General features: G+C 39.4%; 1 protein-coding gene across 2 annotated transcripts in view; it reads right to left on the bottom strand.

Moving 5' to 3' along the window:
- LOC140482415 (contactin-associated protein-like 5) overlaps positions 1–17,295 on the bottom strand; it is an 878,213-nt gene that overhangs the window by 607,945 nt on the left and 252,973 nt on the right. For both annotated transcript variants that reach the window (XM_072579896.1, XM_072579897.1), the window contains exon 4: positions 1,535–1,682. In XM_072579896.1, the coding sequence (XP_072435997.1) occupies positions 1,535–1,682 (148 nt within the window). The remainder of the gene's footprint in view (positions 1–1,534; positions 1,683–17,295) is intronic.

Below are 17,295 nucleotides of genomic sequence, written 5' to 3'. Positions count from 1 at the left end.
ATAGGGAATTAAAAAAAAACTCAAGATGTTTCTTTTTATGTGTATTAATGTTTCATTCTTTGCAATAATTTCAACTCATATTTCCATCCTGGTTGAAACCACCTACCATTTCCCAAGCCTTTGTCATATAATTTAGAGAACTTAACTGTAAATATCTTTCTCTAAGTGCTATCCCAACCTTTTCCTTTGAAAGCTTTAATCATAGGATTGAACATTCCTGACATTTTGCATTTCCTTTTCTGTTTTATGACAATAGGTGGGTGGCACGGTGGCACATTGGTTATCACTGCTGCCTCACAACGCCACAGACCTGAGTTCAATTCCTGCCTCAGGTGTGTGGAGTTTACACATTCTCCCCACGTCTGTGTGGGTTTCCTCCCACAGTCCAAAAATGTGCAGGTTAGGTGAATGGGCCATGCTAAATTGCTTGTAGTGTTAGGTGTAGGGGAATGTGGGTTGGTGTGAACTTGTTCGGCTGAAGGGCTTGTTTCCACACTGTAAGTAATCTAACCTAGCGAATGATGATATTGTATTTTCAACCTGGATCCAGACCACAGAAAGCAAGATCACTTTCTTTATGCTTAGAGTTTAGTAACTACTCAGTCTTACAGCTCATCTCACAGACTAGCCTCAACTGTTCCCCCTCTATATCAATCCCATCAATTAATTTATCGATTTACATCAATCATTGTTTTAACTTAATGTTTTTTTCACAAGTTTGAATGTACATTCAGAATTGAATTGCAATTTCTGAAAACTGGCGCACTTATACATTTCTTCTGAGATATGCACAGAATATCAGCACCTCTGTTAGCCAACTAGATCCAATTATTTCTTCCCCCTGCCCTGGGTCCTATAGTTTATAGTTGGTCATGTGTGTACAGATTTGTCTGTCTGTTCATTTCAAGATGATTGAATGGTGGAGCAAGCTCGAGAGACTGAGTTGAGAGATTTCTGCTTAAAATCTATGATCTTATTATGTTATGGTAGAATTTTTAAAGCACAGCCCTCGCATTGAAGATGTTCTTGCAGTTTGATGCTGAATTCCAACCTGCCTTTCATTTGTCCAGAACCCATTCCCAATTAAAATCCTGCTTACACATTCGGAAAGAGTGCTGATTTATTCAAAATTATTTCAATATAAATGCAAGTTCCTTTTAGACATTTTAGCCACAAAACTGTAAGAAGTGCCAGACCATTGATTTGAATTATTAGTTATTCTGATAAAAGTTTGCTTTTGAGGTGAATTAACATAAATCAGTTATGTTTTATGACTGTAGGCTCTTGCAGTAAAGCTGATAAAGATTCTTACTGAATGTTCACCAACCTTCATTATAAGACACATCTAATCATGTGTTGGCTGATGCAATGACTATCATTCAATTAACTTTTAATAAGATTGTCCCCAGGACTGCTCATTTGAATCTTTGTAGCATTGAACTACAAAGCGACAGTGTTCCTCATTTCAGTTTAGCTTACCCAAACAATAAGTGTTTGAGAATTGCACTTTTGAAACAGAGTCCTTTGTACTTACTGTATGAACAGCCATAAACTTCAACTCTCATCCCTATTCTGCCATGTGGATTCCACTCAAGAGGAACAAAGCGAAGCAGTCTTGCTTTAATGGAGTGCTGCAGCTTGTGTCGCACAACACCATCTGCATTGGCATTCCCTGTGAAAGCCTATGGAAGAAAAAGATAGATAAAAATTTAGGTAAGAAAGCAATAATACTCTGCTACTGATTTGAATGGAGCAAAATCAAAATGAAATTAAATATTTGCAATGGATCTTGAAATCTCCTTCTCCAAATCCGTGTCAAAAGGATGCTGCACCAACCAGCTCTTGGCAATTAGATAATAGAAGGACCATCAACTTAGTCCTTTATGTCCTAGTTAGCGCTTTGTCATGCGTGAATTAGTAAATGGGAATCAGGGGAATTCACTGTACTAGTTGGAATCACATTGGAGATTGGAAATGATTGTGATTGTTCCAAACACTCAACTCCACCCAGGATATCACAGCAGGATTTGCTCAGGTTAATACCCAACATCTTCAACTGTTTCAAGAATGCTCTCCCTTCCATCATTACATCTAAAATAGGGACACTTAATTTTTTTTTAATTTTTCAGCACCATTCACAACTCCTCAGACATAGAAGGAATCCACATCCTCAAATAATGACATCTGGACTACTTAGAGACTTGGCCTTATAGGTAGTAAGCATTATTTGTGCCACATATATGCCAGACAATAATCATCCCCATCCAAAGAGAATTTAACTACCTCTCCTTGACATTCAAGAGTCAGTGTCATTGAATTCTGCACATTCTGTGGTCATCATTGACCAGAAACCTAACTACACTAGCCATGTAAATGCTAGGGTTCAAGTAGAATCCCTCCAGTGTGGAAACAGGCCCTGTGGCCCAACAAGCCCACACTGATCCTTCAACGAGTGCCCCACCCAATCCATTCCCCATTACTCTACATTTGTCCCTGATGAATGCACCGAACCGACACATTCCTGAACACTATGGGCAATTTATCATGGCCAATTCATCTAAACTTCACATCTTTGGATTGTGGGAGGATACCAGAGCACCTGGATGAAACCCGTGCAGACATGGGGAGAATGTGCAAACTCCTCACAGACAGTCGCCCAATGCTGGAATCGAACCCAGGTTCCATGCTATGATGCAGCAGTGCTCAGCCTGAGCCAACATGCTGTCCACTCTATTGTAACTCACTTCTTGATTCCCTAACTTCTGTGTACCATCTGTTAGGTACAAGTCAAAGATGTGATGGAATACTCATCAGTTTCCATGCAAGAGGCTCAACATCAATATGGCAGGATAAAGCACTCTACTTATTGACACCCTATTTGCCACCTTAAGTATTTGAAAATTCTGCAATTTCTGACCTAACAAAAATCAAAGTATACCTCCACTACATGGACGGCTGCAGTTGATGAATCTGACTCACCACCAGGTTAATAAGGACAATTAGGGACCATAAATAAATGTTGTTCTTGCCAGAGATGCCCACAACTTACAAAAGAATGGAAAGTTGTGCGTGCTTGGATTATTAGACAGGGTTAGTCCTGGAATTGATGCCTCAATGAAGGGTAAAGCTTATTTGCACACATAGAGTTCTATGACAGTCCACATTATGAGATACTTGCAAATTCATTGTAAGTTTGTCTCAAACTTCATATTTGGCCCTCAAAACTTAGTGGTACACACACGTGGTTTACTCAGACAACATAGGCAGCTCTGTTATAGAATATTGGCTAATAATAAATGATTATATAAAAGAAGTTGCTTCAAAATTGATGTTTTCTTCATTATTCTGCAATTTGTTTGCTTTTGAAAGAAAGTATGGGGCCCCGTTGACATTTTGTTCTCCATTTATTATCTGTGCAATGTTTCAGTAACCAAGGTTCTCTTTACAGGAAAGACTTCCCAAGATCAGTTTCATAACATAAAAATACAACAAATAACTCCAGGCTTTGTAGACTTGGTTCAGCCAAGGTTCAATCCTGATCTGTGCTGAATTAGTTCACGTCAGTGATGGACCACTTTCAGCTGACCTCAATATCACCATCCTTAGAGGAGGAAGACTAGTTAGAAAGGAAAGTAGTTGTAATTGTTGTGAAAGTAATTTTTGAGAAGATTTGTAGCTCAGGTTGGTGATAAGTATGTAACTTAGCTCGCTGAGCTGGAAGATTTGTTTTCAGACATTTCGTCACCACAATAGGCAACATCATCAACAAGAGTGAAGTGCTCATAATGTGTCCCACCTCTCTAATTATAGGTCTTGATTTCTTAAGGTCCAAGACGAACAAATAGAGTGGCTGGACATACCATCAGTGCTTCACCGGAGACTCTCACTGATGATGTTACCTTGTCTGGTAACAAAACGTCTGAAAACAAATCTTCAGCAAGCTAACTTATATACCTGTGGTGAAAGTGTTAAGTGCCAGCAGCATGAATTGGGTTTGAGACAGATCAGCAGCCAATTCTCTACAGTGGTATAATGCTAAGTTTCTTTTTCCCATTTCCTTGGAAAATAATGTTTAGATTTTCAAATTTAAACCAAAGTCCAGGACCTCCAATTGCAACGAAACTGTTCTGACTGACATAGTCTCAGCAGAAAACACTCACTTATTAGCCCATCCATCTTATAGCCAGTCTGCCCATCCCCTGGACCCTCTGTCACAGTAAATTGATACAATCTCAATGCAATATAGGGACAGTGAGGCTGCACATCCCCATTATTCTAGTGGAAGGCTTTCATAGTTAATGGTAGCATTCTGGGGATTGTTGTTGAATACCAAGCCTGTGAAGTGTCGGTACATAGTTCCTGAAAGTGGCATAACAGATAGACAGGATGGTGAAGAAGGCATTTGACATGCTTGCCTTCATTGCTCACAGCACTTATACAAGACTTGGGATATCACTTTGTGGTTGTACAGCACAATGGTGAGGCCACTTTTGTAGTACTGCATATAGTTCTGGGCACTCTGCTATTGGAAGGATATTATTAAATTATAATCGGTGTAAAGTAACACCACAGAGTACAAGTTTCCTGTCATCATGTCATCCTTTAATTACATGTGAAGAGTCTTTGACACTGATCCAGTTCCCTCAGAGCCAGCTCTCAGAATGAACAGGATGTCTGACATTCCTTTTCTTAACTGTCAGCCAGGGCTCCCTGATTGGATCAGATTAACAGCCCCAGTGAGGGAACTGATATTCCATGATGTCTATCTAGCTGACCTCGTTACAATCATTACAGGGTGCAGAAAAGATTTAAAAGGTTTTTACTGGGGTGGAAGGCTTGAGTTACAAGGAGAGGTTGAATAAGCCGGCATTTTGTTTTTCCCTGGAGCAGAGGAGATTGAGGGGAGACCTGAAAGAGGTTTAAAGTGAGGGGAAAAGATTTAAAAGGGACCTGAGAGACAACATTTTCAGATAGAAGGTGGTGCACATTTGGAATGAACTGCCAGAGGAAGTGGTAGATGTAGGTACAGTTCGAACATGCAAAAAACCTTTGGAAAGGTACTTGATTAAGAAAGGTTTAGGGAGATATGAGCTAAATACAAGCTCATGGTACCAGTTTAGTTTGTGAAACTAAGTTGGTATGGACGAGTTGGACCAATGGGTCCGTTTTCATGTTGCATGCCTCTATGACACCATGACCTAAGTCTGCACCTTAAATAAAGAAGTCACATTGGGATTTAAACAGCAATTGAAAATAAACATTTTGTATTATCTTTAAGGTGCAACATACTTTTAAAAATAAAAACATTTCAAATTCACTAACTGTAAATGTAAAGAACATTTTAATGTCTTTTACCAATTCTTTGACATTTTGTTCTCCATTTATTGTCTGTGTAATGTTTCAGTAACAATGCTTTTTCTTAACAGGAGAGACTTCCCAAGATCAGTTGGTAACATAAAAATAACTCCAGGTTTTGCAGACTTGGTGGAGCCGAGGTTCAATCCTGATGCGTGCCTAATGGCACTTCTTTTTAATAATTCTGAGCACAATTATGTTTAATGATTGTCAGTGAATGAGTGTGGTTGAGGGAGGTAAATGGATAGGATGGCTAATTAACAAGTGCCCAGGATGTTAAGGAGGAAGTTTGGGAGGGTAGCAAAGAGACAGGTAAGTGAATGGTTAGCAAAGGAACAGGTGAGTTAATGGTTAGCATGCAGGTAAGTAAGTAAATGGGACTGAGAGGGTGTCAGATGAGAGAATAGGGCCAACTGGGTAGGACCCAGTTTGGGTCAGGGGATGCTGTTGATTGGATATATCCACTCAGTAGGGGTAAAGATTAGATTCCCTACAATATGGAAACAGCCCTTTGGCCCAACAAGTCCACACCAATCCTTTGAAGAGTAACCCACCCAGACTCATTTCCCTATATTAATCCCTTACTAATACACCTAACACTATGCGAAAGTGAGGACTGCAGATGCTGGAGATTAGATTCAAGAATGTGGTGCTAGAAAAGCACAGTAGGTCAGGCTGCATCTAAGGAGCAGGAAAATCAACATTTTGGGCAAAAGCCTTTCATCAGGAATGAGGCTGGGAGCCTCAGGGGTGGAGAGATAAATGGGAAGGGTTGGCGCTGCGGAAGGTGCAATATGTGGATGGGGGTAATGGTGATAGATTGGAGAGGAGGGTGGAGCGAATAGGTGGGAAGGAGGATGGACAGGTAGGACAATTCAAGAGGGCAGTGCTGAGCTGGAAGGTTGGAACTGGGGTAAGGTGGGGGGAGGGGTAATGAAGAAACTGGTGAAATTCACATTGATGCCCTGGGGTTGAAGGTGTTCTTCCTTCAGGTGCGGGTGGTAAGGGAGCAGCGGTGGAGGAGGCCCAGGACCTGCATGTCTTTGGCAGAGTGGGAGGGGGAGTTGAAGTGTTTGGCCACAGGGCGGTGGGGTTGATTGGTGTGGGTGTCCTGGGAAAGTGCTTTGTGAGTAGACATCCTGTCTCCTCAATGCAAAGGAGACTGTATCAGGAGCAACAGATACAGAAAATGACATGTGGAAGGGCAGGTGAAACTTTGACGGATGTGGAAGGCTCCTTTGGGTCCTTGGACAGTGGTGAAGGGGGAGGTGTGGGACATTCCCCGCTACATTGCCCCCCCCGCCCACCCCACCCCTCCCATTTATTTCGCCACCCTGGAGGCTCCCAGCCTTATTCCTGATGAAGGGCTTTTGTCTGAAATGTCAATTTGCCTGCTCCTCGGATGCTGCCTGACCTGCTGCGCTTTTCCAGCACCACACCCCTAACACTATGGGCAATTTAGCATGACCAATTCACTTTACCTGAGCATCTTTTGGAATATGGGACGAAACCCACGCAGACAGGGGGTTGGGGGAATCTGGTTGGGTATGAAGTTGTCTCAGGTCAGAAAACATTGGCAAAACTGTGTGGAGAGTCAGAATCTGGTCAGGGTATCACGGGGGCTGTCAAGACAGGAGGGTGAGGTCATTGGATGAACGTCATGGGAGCAGAATCAGCCTGGTTACTAGTAAGTTCCCAGACTGTGATATGCAGCCGCATAGTTACATTCATAACAGATTTTAATTCCTTAAACTTTTCCAGGAAAAGGCTCCAGGTAATTGCACCAAAGTTCGCTGCAATCTCCGAGTCTAACTCAGAGTTGGAGACATTTTCAGAGGGTTTGTGTTGCCACATAATTGCCCTTTAGAAGTTTAAACTTTGCAGTAATTTCCATGTGGTCAGGTAGTTCATGGACTTTAACATGGACCCGATGCATAACTCCACTCTGTACTGCTGCAATGACTAGTTTCCAATTAAAAGAGCTGGGCCCAAGTAAAACTGACAGCAAGATGAGAAAATTTGTCTCCAAAAGATGTTTAAAATATCTTTCTGTGAGCTTTTGTGTCAATGAGTTTGGGCATGGTGATAATCCACTGATATAGCCCACGTTCATGTCCATGACTTCTTGTACCAGGTTTTGGGTCACACATCAGTGCCTCAGGATTCAGGATAGATTAACTTAATGAAGAGTCTTGCTGCCTATCAGAATTCGATTCCATCCTGCTGTAAACCATATTATTGGGATTCAAGTGTGAATTGTACCAACTCAACTTTGATAGTCTCTGTTCTATTATTGTATAGATTGCACACATACAGGCAGTGCACGATTAAGGCAGTTAGATAATATCATGTGATATTCCAGAATAGAGATCATTACATTTACCTTCACAGTGCAGTGCAAAAGAATCAGTGCTGTGTGATAAGTTAGTCATGCAATGTAACTGTGAGATCAATTAGTATAAACCCTTGACTATGTATACATCTCAGATCTTATAACAGTGAAAATAGATAGCGTTATTAATAAACTTCAAGATGTCTGACTCAACAAAACTAGTCTTACTGGTACATGTGCAAGGGCTAACCAGTAGTGAAGCAGTCAGGCCTGATGACTTTGGCAATGTTCAACTCAAGAAATCACATCAAACTTCAACAGAAAAGAGAGAAAAAGGACTTGATCATTTCATCTCTGGATGAAAAGTCAAAATGACCTTAAATTTTACCACTGTTTCTCTCCATAGAGAGACTGATCTGCTGAACATTTCATGTTTTTTTTTCATTTAATATCAGATTTCCAGCACATTTTGCTTTTGTATAAAGCAGATCAGAATTCATTTGGACATGCATATTAGTAGAACACCTCATGGAACAACTCATTGTCAAATGCACTCACATTATATTGTCATTAGATTAAACAATTTTCCAGTCACACAGAATTGAGTACATGAAATGAAAACATTCTATTTATTTTTTATTACAAAAGGAATGCAGGTGAAAAGAGAAAATCAGTGACAATTGAAGAGAAACCAAAGATTTTTTAAACTGTGGAATAAGCTAGAATTTCTATCTCTGCAGAGAACTTTGTTTTAAGCTATCTTTTAGTTGTCACCAGTTTAGCTACACTTCCCCAGCCCCACCATTTTTGCCGTATAAATACATTGCAACAGTCTGAGATGTAAAAGGTTGAATTCCATGTGCATATCCCCAGGAAACAAACATAATTGGGTATAAAGTATAGACCTACTCTAAGACATTGTGAAAACTTGACCACAAATGTGTTCTGTGCATAATTGAAAGATATGCAAAATTTATTTTATATTCAGCAATCAATTTGTGCCCTCAACACTCCTCAGTTCATTACAATGGCTCCACCCTCAGGCTACAGAAATATACAGGCAAACCTTTTGCAATTAGGCTGGTCCAAAAAAGGGATGTAAAATTAAGCCCTGAATTTCAGACACAGAGTAACACATAACTAATTTCTTTATTGCATTATTGCCATTTTGTGAACATTTCCTGAAAAGTAATTATCCTCACTGAAACTGAGTTTCACTGACAGCATTTTTATGACATTTGTACAAGTCATATTTTTAAAAAATTAAAAGCTTTTACATTGTTAGTTCTTAAGTATGTTGTGCTTAATGTGCATGAATGATATCCTTCACATTATTTAGAAAGTTCAGTGCTTTACTTCAACTGATGCTGCTTGACATTACTTCTTTTTATTAACAGCCATTTTTACATACAAGTGAACATCAATGAAATTTTCAGGAAATCTGTGTACAAACAAATTGAGGAACAAATATTGAGCTGGTTGCCACAGAGAACTCAGATATTCATCTTAGAAACGATTGCTTGAGATATTTTCTGCCTAGTAGAATGTGAAGACTGAGCCATCATTTAAAAGGACATAAAACAGATAGTATCTACTCTGAGTACCTGATTTACCAGACCATTAAGATTTCCAAGGCCAGAAACTAATTGAAGAGCATTGTTCTCTTATAATTGATCGATAATTCTCATCACATGTCAACATGAATGGCGGCTTCAATGGTCCAGGTTAGATTACAAGAAAACTACATGCTTGATCCTGCAAATGCACCCCACTTTTTATGTTAGATATTACTACCATTCAAAGGAGTAGGATTATCTTCAAACAACTCTTGGCTAAGATACAAGAGAAATGATTCAACAAGATCCTTCATGATATCAATCATTAGACAATATCCTTCATGATAGCAATCGTTTTTAAGCTTATGAGTCAATATTAAATCAAGAGTAAGTGTGTGAATATTGTTGATCTTCTCTTGCTTTAGGAATTCTGTCAAATATAAAATCAGAGCTTGAATGGGAAAAATGGCCACCGCAAGAATCAAAATCAGAGCCTGGATGGGAAAAAATGGCCTCCGCATTCATCAAAATCAGAGCTTGAATGGAAAAAATAGCCTCTGCATGCATCAAAATCAGACCTTGAAAGGGAAAAGTGGCCTCCCCATGCATCATAATGTTTATATGATGCTGACAATATGACTTCAGGGTGAAAATTAGTCATACATCAATATGATGTGCTGGCTCAGATACTCATTATAGAAACTACCAGATGTGTTTCCCTTTATTTGGAAGGACCTATCTTCTCACTCTGCTAAGCAGAACTGATCACATAAGGCAATTTTGGAACAAGTATAGGTGAGTACTCCTTGGAATCCTAGCCAACGTCTATCCCTTACTCCATTTTATTAAAAAATATAGAAATCGTGAGAAATGAGAAATCAGGACCCCTAGATATTTTTATTACAGCATGTATTTTTGAGAATAAAAGGTTATGCAACAAAAAAAGACTTATTGTGTAAATTGTGAGCAGTGTAATCTGATGTAAAGGCTTGCATGGATTATCTCCAACCTTGAGGGAGACCCAGGATGTCACACCCGACAAGAAGTTTAAAAAAGAAAGGCTTAAAAGGGGAAATATACTTAAATCAAAGTTGTAATCTATGAGTTATTTCAGTCAGTGAACATGATAGGAGAAATGAGAGAATTCTGGGCAAGTGACATGCTTAAGTTTTTCCAACAAAAAGACACAAGAACAAGAGTTTACACATTCCAACAGGTGAAGGTATTTGCTGTGAAGGTCACAACTAAGTAAATCCCAAATTAGCTCTCTGCTCAACCTTAAAAGAAAGGAGGTCTCTCTATTTCTTGGAAGCCAGAAGCAAGTGAAACTGCAGTCAAAAGGGACCATGTCAAAGGACTTGCAGCTGACCTGAAAAGCTAAATGTTTTGAAATCAACTACCAACATCAATGTCTAAGACCTGATATACTGACCACAGCATCTTGTTTTCTACTCTTCATAGACCCACACATTGATCCACTGAACTTTTACCTTTTTTGGACTTAACTTTTGTTTCTAAACTGTGCGGATATGTTTTGGTGTGCTAACTTTAATTCTCATGTTTACTAACCAATAATGTAAAAAAACCTTCATGAAACATGGCTCTTCAAAAGCATAAAGCCCTTGTAAGTTAACCTTGTTGTGACCAACCATGAAAGGCAGGTGAATTTTGAAAAGGGAGCCAGTTCATCCCTCCTCACTCACAACCTTGACATTTTGAGATATCGCGTCTGGAATTGGAATGAATTGGGGAACCTCAAACAGGAACTGTTCATTGCAGTATAGATCCTGGTCTTCACAGATTGTCCTTCATATTTCCTACATGATAACAGCTATCATATCTCAAAAGTCCTTTATTTGCTGTGAGGCATGATGGGACATATTGAGGCCATTAAAGGTGTCACTTAAATGCAGGTTTCTTTGTATGTTTTGAAATGTAAATTGGACAGCTGCCATAATGAATGACCAATTCTCACCTCAAGTTTAGACCCAGATAGCAAATTGAAAATGCACCCTTTTTTTTCCTGAATTTTTTATTTATCTTTTCTCTTTCCCTATTTGCACTCTCTTTTTGGCCCCTTGGCTACAGACGTTCTTCTTGGAGTTTGGACTGTGTGGTTAGGAATGGCAAATCATAAAATCCTTACAATGCAAAAAGAGGCCATTCAGCCCAACGAGTCTGCACTGATCCTCCAAAGTACATTCCACCTAGACCCAGCCCCTACCTTATCCCCGTAACTTCACAGTTACCAATGATTAACCCACCTTACCTACAATCCCTATCACTATGGGAAATTTAGCAAGGCCAGTTCATCCAAGCTGCATATCTTTGGACTATAGGAGGAAACCGGAGCATCTGGATAAAACCACACAGATACGGGGAGAATATACAAACTACATATAGTCACCCAAATCTGAAATTGAACCCGGGGGGGGGGGTGGGGTTGGGGTATTCCCAGCTGCTATAAGGCAGCAGTGCTAGCCACACAGCCACCTTGCCATAATATGTAAAAAATAAATTATCGTAGTTGTTCATCGCTTGTCAGAAATGATCAAAGCGCTTCAAAGTTCAGTGGCGTCCGCTTAGAGAGCGATGCAAGGTCAGTTTGTGCAGCAATGTCTTGGGGTTTTCATAAGAATATAAGTTTTGTCTTTGCTTAAGTCCTCTTTCAGATGGAATAAATTGCTAATAGATCATCTGAAGAGGTCAATTCATAGGCAAAGATAAAATCGCCATAGTCCTTGCAGACCATAGGGATGATCTCTCATTAGAGAGCGACAACTGGTGGTGGTTTAACATGAGGGTCACCACACTTCGGACGAATGGAGAGATTGAGAAGGAGACTCTTTCATGGTAGTCTGAGCCAGTGTGGGAATTGAACCTCACTCTACATCACAAACCAGCTGTCTGCCCAACTGAGCTACCCGAATCCCAAGTCCATTCACAAAACAACATAACTGGTTTAAGTGCAGTCAATGGACAGCCAATTTCAACCAACCCACTCATTTGGAAAAAGCATTCTCTCCATCCTCTCCCTACCCCAACCCATCACCCACCTCCTCATTGAATTGTTTCAGTTTCACTGCTATATTCAGTGCCACATGCCACAAAAACAATCACTATGATACATGGAATGTCAAAGTGCTTAATTTTGTTTGCATTTATGTCATTCTTCTGCTTATATTAAAACACTGTGCTAATTCTTAATTCCATAAAAAAGAACCACTGTTTCAATGTGAACAAGGGACCACAGATTGCAAGTTTCATGATATCAATATCTGGCAAAGTTCCAAAGTATTACTGACCAAAAATAAGGGGTTCCTGTGAGATAAAACAATATTAGTTTTAAGCAGTCTACATTATTGCGAAAAATATCGAGTTCAAGTAGATTTATACCACACCTAATTAGGGTGTTGTGATTTATTCATTGTGATCTATAACTATAATCACAAAAATGTTTGCAAAGACTGTGATTTAACTTGTATTTAATGTGTTCAGCTATTAATAAGACATTAAAGGTCATGTACAAACAGTTTATCTGTGATTTATGTGGAATGTGGGTTATGAAAATATTGAATGTATTCATCATAAAATAAATGAGATTTTTTTATTCTTTAATGTAATACACTAATAGGTTGTATCAGACAATTGTGGTGATTTTTTCTCTGAATTTTTCATAATGGTGCCTCAGTAATGCAACTACAAAGCTATTGCTTTAAATTCTATGCAATGCTCAGAGAAATGCCTGCACTACTTGCAAAATTGATTTTGAGCTAGTTTTAAAATGTTTAATTTTCACTTTATAAATATAAGCAATCAATTCACCTGTTGGATTGGCAGCTTGCCTAAATGCAGACTGCAGTTTGAGGAAGGGATACAACAATAAATCTTATTGCAGGGCTTTAAAAATGCCCACTGTACACAAAACAGGAGAAATAGAAGCTGCCAGAAATATACTACATTGGCATCTGAAAGGGAAAGATTACAAGGTTAACTTTTATATGTAACCCTTTGGCATCAAATGTTAAATCAGCATTTTTCAGATGTTTTAAGTTTCTCTTTTTGATGATGTTTGAATTTTCTGGGGTTTTTTGTATTTTGTCATATTCCAAAATCTCCTTCATAATAAGCTGTCGGAAGGGTAGGTTTATCGAGATCATATTCCACTCTGTGATGCAAAATTCACTATTCTGCAGCTGAGATGGAGACTTTATTTTAAAATCACGGGGGTGGGGGGTGCTGAAGGTGATCAACACCAGAGCTTGAAACATGTTCGAGAATGAACCTGAAACCCTTTTTTATAACCACACTGGAATTTATTTCCATTGACTGAGAAGATATTGCCTAGACTTTTAAATGTGAAATCAAGTAAAATCAACAGTGAAACCAGAAAATAAATTTCATTGCAAGTTTGAAACATCATTTCACAAATTTCAATAGTTAAAGATAAAATATGGTAATGTCAGGTGAAAAATCAACTGTGAGTCTCTTCATATGTGTTTTGCAATGTTTGCATGACTTATTTGTCTGCCTGAAAATTTAACCACTGTTGCATAAAGAACAGAGTAAGTCCAAGAATTCAAAGTCACTTCAAAACAGGAATCATAGACAGATAAATAGATAAAGAATGGGTATAAACTACCTGGCATGCCAAAATCTATTTTTAAAAGTTATTTTAATTGTTGTGATTTACCCTTGGAGAAATGAAACCTATTTCAGTCCAATAAAATAGAAAAGAAGCTGTATCCACAGCACTAGGACCAGTGGCAACAGATCAATGCCTTGGCCTTATGAATTAATATGCCTAATTGCTCACATTCAGATTCTTCTCATAAACCTGAAAATGGTGTATCATTCTAACCTGAGAGATACAAATGATATAATTATATCCCATTACTGATAACGCAGTGTAATACAATACCTCAGAGATTAGAAACAAATGATTTTCAGCTGAAGTCACGCAAATCTTCTGCTGTTTACTTTCAAAGCCTGGGAAAAGTGCTATTTTGGACTTGCACACCTTGCTTGGTTCCTTGATGGGAAATGTTCATCCTGGAGCTCAATTATGAGTGGTATACCACAAGGATCTGTTTTGGGTCCACTGCTGTATGTCATTTTTATAAATGATCTGGCTGAGGGCATAGAAGGATAGGTTAGTAATTTTGCAGATGACATTAAGCTTAATGGAGTTGTGGATAGCAACGAAGGATGTTGTAGATTAAAGAGAGACATAGATAAGCTGTAGAGCTGGACTGAGAGGTGGCAAATGGAGTTTAATGTGGAAAAGTATTGATTAGATTCCCTACGGTGTGGAATCAGGCCCTTCAGCCCAATCAGTCCATACATCCGAAGAGTAATACACCCACATTCATTTTCCTCTGACTAATGCACCTAAAGCTATGGGCAATTTACCTGATCTGCACATCTTTGGACTGTGGGAGAAAACCCATGCAGACACAGGGAGAATGTGCAAACTCCACGCAGACAGTCGCCCAAGGCAGGAGTCAAACCTAGGACCCTGGTGCTGTGAGGCAGCAGTGTTAACCACTGAGTCACCATGCTGATCCACTTTGGAAGGGGTAACAGAAATGCAGAGTACTGGACAAATGGTAAGATTCTTGGCAGTGCAGACAAGCAGAAAGATCTCAGTGTCCAGACACGTAGATCCCTGAACGTTGCCATTCAGGTTGATAGGGCGGTGAAGAAGGCACGTGTTGTGTTAGCTTTTATTGGTAGAGGGATCGATTTTTGGAACCATGAGTTAATGCTGCAGCTGTACAAAACTGGTGCGGCCACACTTGGAGCATTGCGTGCAGGAAGGATGTGGAAGCTTTGGAAAGGGTTCAGAGGAGATTTACTCAGATGTTGCCTGGAATGAAGGGAAAGTTTTATGAGGAAAGATTGAGGGATTTGAGGCTGATTTTGTTTGGGAGAAGGAGGTTGAGAGGTGGCTTAATTGAGACATATAAAATAATCAGAGGGTTAGATCAAGTAGACAGTGAGATCCTTTTTCCGAGGATGGTGATTGCTAACATGAGGGGACATAGCTTTAAACTGAGGGGTGATAGACATAGGACAGATATCAGAGGTAGTTTCTTTACTCAAGAGTAGTAGGGGCATGGAATGCACTGCCTGCAACAGTAGTAGACTCGCCAACTTTACAGGCATTCAAATGGTCATTAGATAGGCATATGGATGAGAATGGAATAGTGTAGGTTAGATGGGCTTCAGATTGGTTTTACAGGTCAGTGCAACATTGAGGACTAAAGGGCCTGTACTATGCTGTAATGTTCTATGTTCTATTCTTATTCTTCTGCATTCTCATTGAGGTGTATAATAAGTAGGCAATCTTTTGCACCACCTCTGCCTGCATTTAGCATATTCCACTCAAACAGAATTTCTGCCTATAGAGGTAATACTACAGAGATCAGGTAAATTAATTCTGAAATAACATGGCAGAAGTGAACCTATTGGCAAAGTAAAATGAATCTTAAGACCTAAGCAAGCTATATTTAGTACATTTAAGTCATCATTGGACAATCATATGGACATACATGGAATAGTGGTTAAATGGGCTTCAGAATGGTATGAGAGGTCAGCGCAACATCGAGGGCCGAAGGGCCTGTACTGCGCTGTAATGTTCTATGTTCTATGTTCTATGTTCTATTTTCCCATCAGATTGGAAGTAATGAATGGCATGGAGTCATTACAAGGCAATAATCTCATCTCTCAGTTTAAATGACATCTCAAAAAGTGAGAGCTAAGTTTTGAGTGCTTTATGACTGTTATCCGAAACCAGACATAAGATTGCAACCTTGAAACAAATTTAGTGCACCTTTTCTTTTCAGGTAAGTATATATTATTTTAAAAATTGTGTTGTTCAACGAGCTTCATTCTGATTTGTCTGCACAGGATTGTAAAAAGTCTAATGTGACTCTACTATTCAAAAAAGGGCAAGAGATGATGGGGAACTACAAGCCAATTAGCCTGACATCAGTAATTGGGAACATACTAAACATCAAACAATAAAAATTAGAAGAAAGAGTCAAGCATCTTTGACCACTGTGCCCATTCCTCCTGTCATCATGATCATGGCTAATCTCCAATCTCAAACGCTAATCCTGCTCTTACACGATACTGCTTGACACTTTTGTGTCCAAGGATTCTAACATTTTCTTTCATGAATATGTTCAGTGACGGCTTTCACAGCCTCCTGCAGTAGTGAACCCACAGGTTTGCTAAACTCTGAATGAAGAAATTTCTCCTCAGTTCATTCTGAAATTGCCAATCACATATCCTGAGACTGTGACCCCTTGTTCTGGATTTCCCACTCAGGGGAAACAGCATCCCTGCAGGCAGTCTGTCCACTCCTGTCAGAATCTTATACATTACAGTGAGATTCCCTCTCATTTTTCTAAATCCCAGAGAATATAGGCATAGTTGACCAAACCTCTCCTCATACAACAAACCTGCCATTCCAGGAATCAGTCTTGTGAACCATCACTGCAAGACCTCAATGGCAAATACACCCTTTTTCAGTAAAGAGATCGAAACTGCACACAATTTTCTCGATGCAGTCTCACCAAGATCCTGGGCACCTGCAGTAACACTTCCTTCTCCTGTCTGACGCCTGGTGCACTTGGTTGATTTGTACAGCAATCTTTCCTAATTGTTCATTATTTATTCATATTCGGTCATTCTGTTTTTCCAACCAACAAGGACGACTTCCCATTTAGCCACATTATATTGCATGTCCCATTTATTGTGCATGAAATGTGACTGGGTCAAAATCCTGGAGGGCATTTGGGGTCTAATTAGTACACAAGGACCACAGCAGTTCAGGAAGGCCTTCTCAAGGGCAACTAGAGACGGGCAATAAATGCTTGCCCAGCGATGCCAACATCCCATGATTGAATTTAAAAAAACTCAACTTGCCTCAATTGCCCTGAAATCTCTTTATCTTCTGCACACTACTCACACTCCAAACTAATTTTGCATAATCAGCACAAACTTTAAAATTCAATTCCCTCATCGAAACAGTTGATATATATT

Source organism: Chiloscyllium punctatum, chromosome 10 (assembly GCF_047496795.1).
Source record: "Chiloscyllium punctatum isolate Juve2018m chromosome 10, sChiPun1.3, whole genome shotgun sequence".
NCBI lineage: Eukaryota > Metazoa > Chordata > Chondrichthyes > Orectolobiformes > Hemiscylliidae > Chiloscyllium > Chiloscyllium punctatum.
The sequence above is the reverse complement of the archived record's forward strand: the minus strand, read 5'-3'. Positions and strand labels throughout refer to the sequence as shown.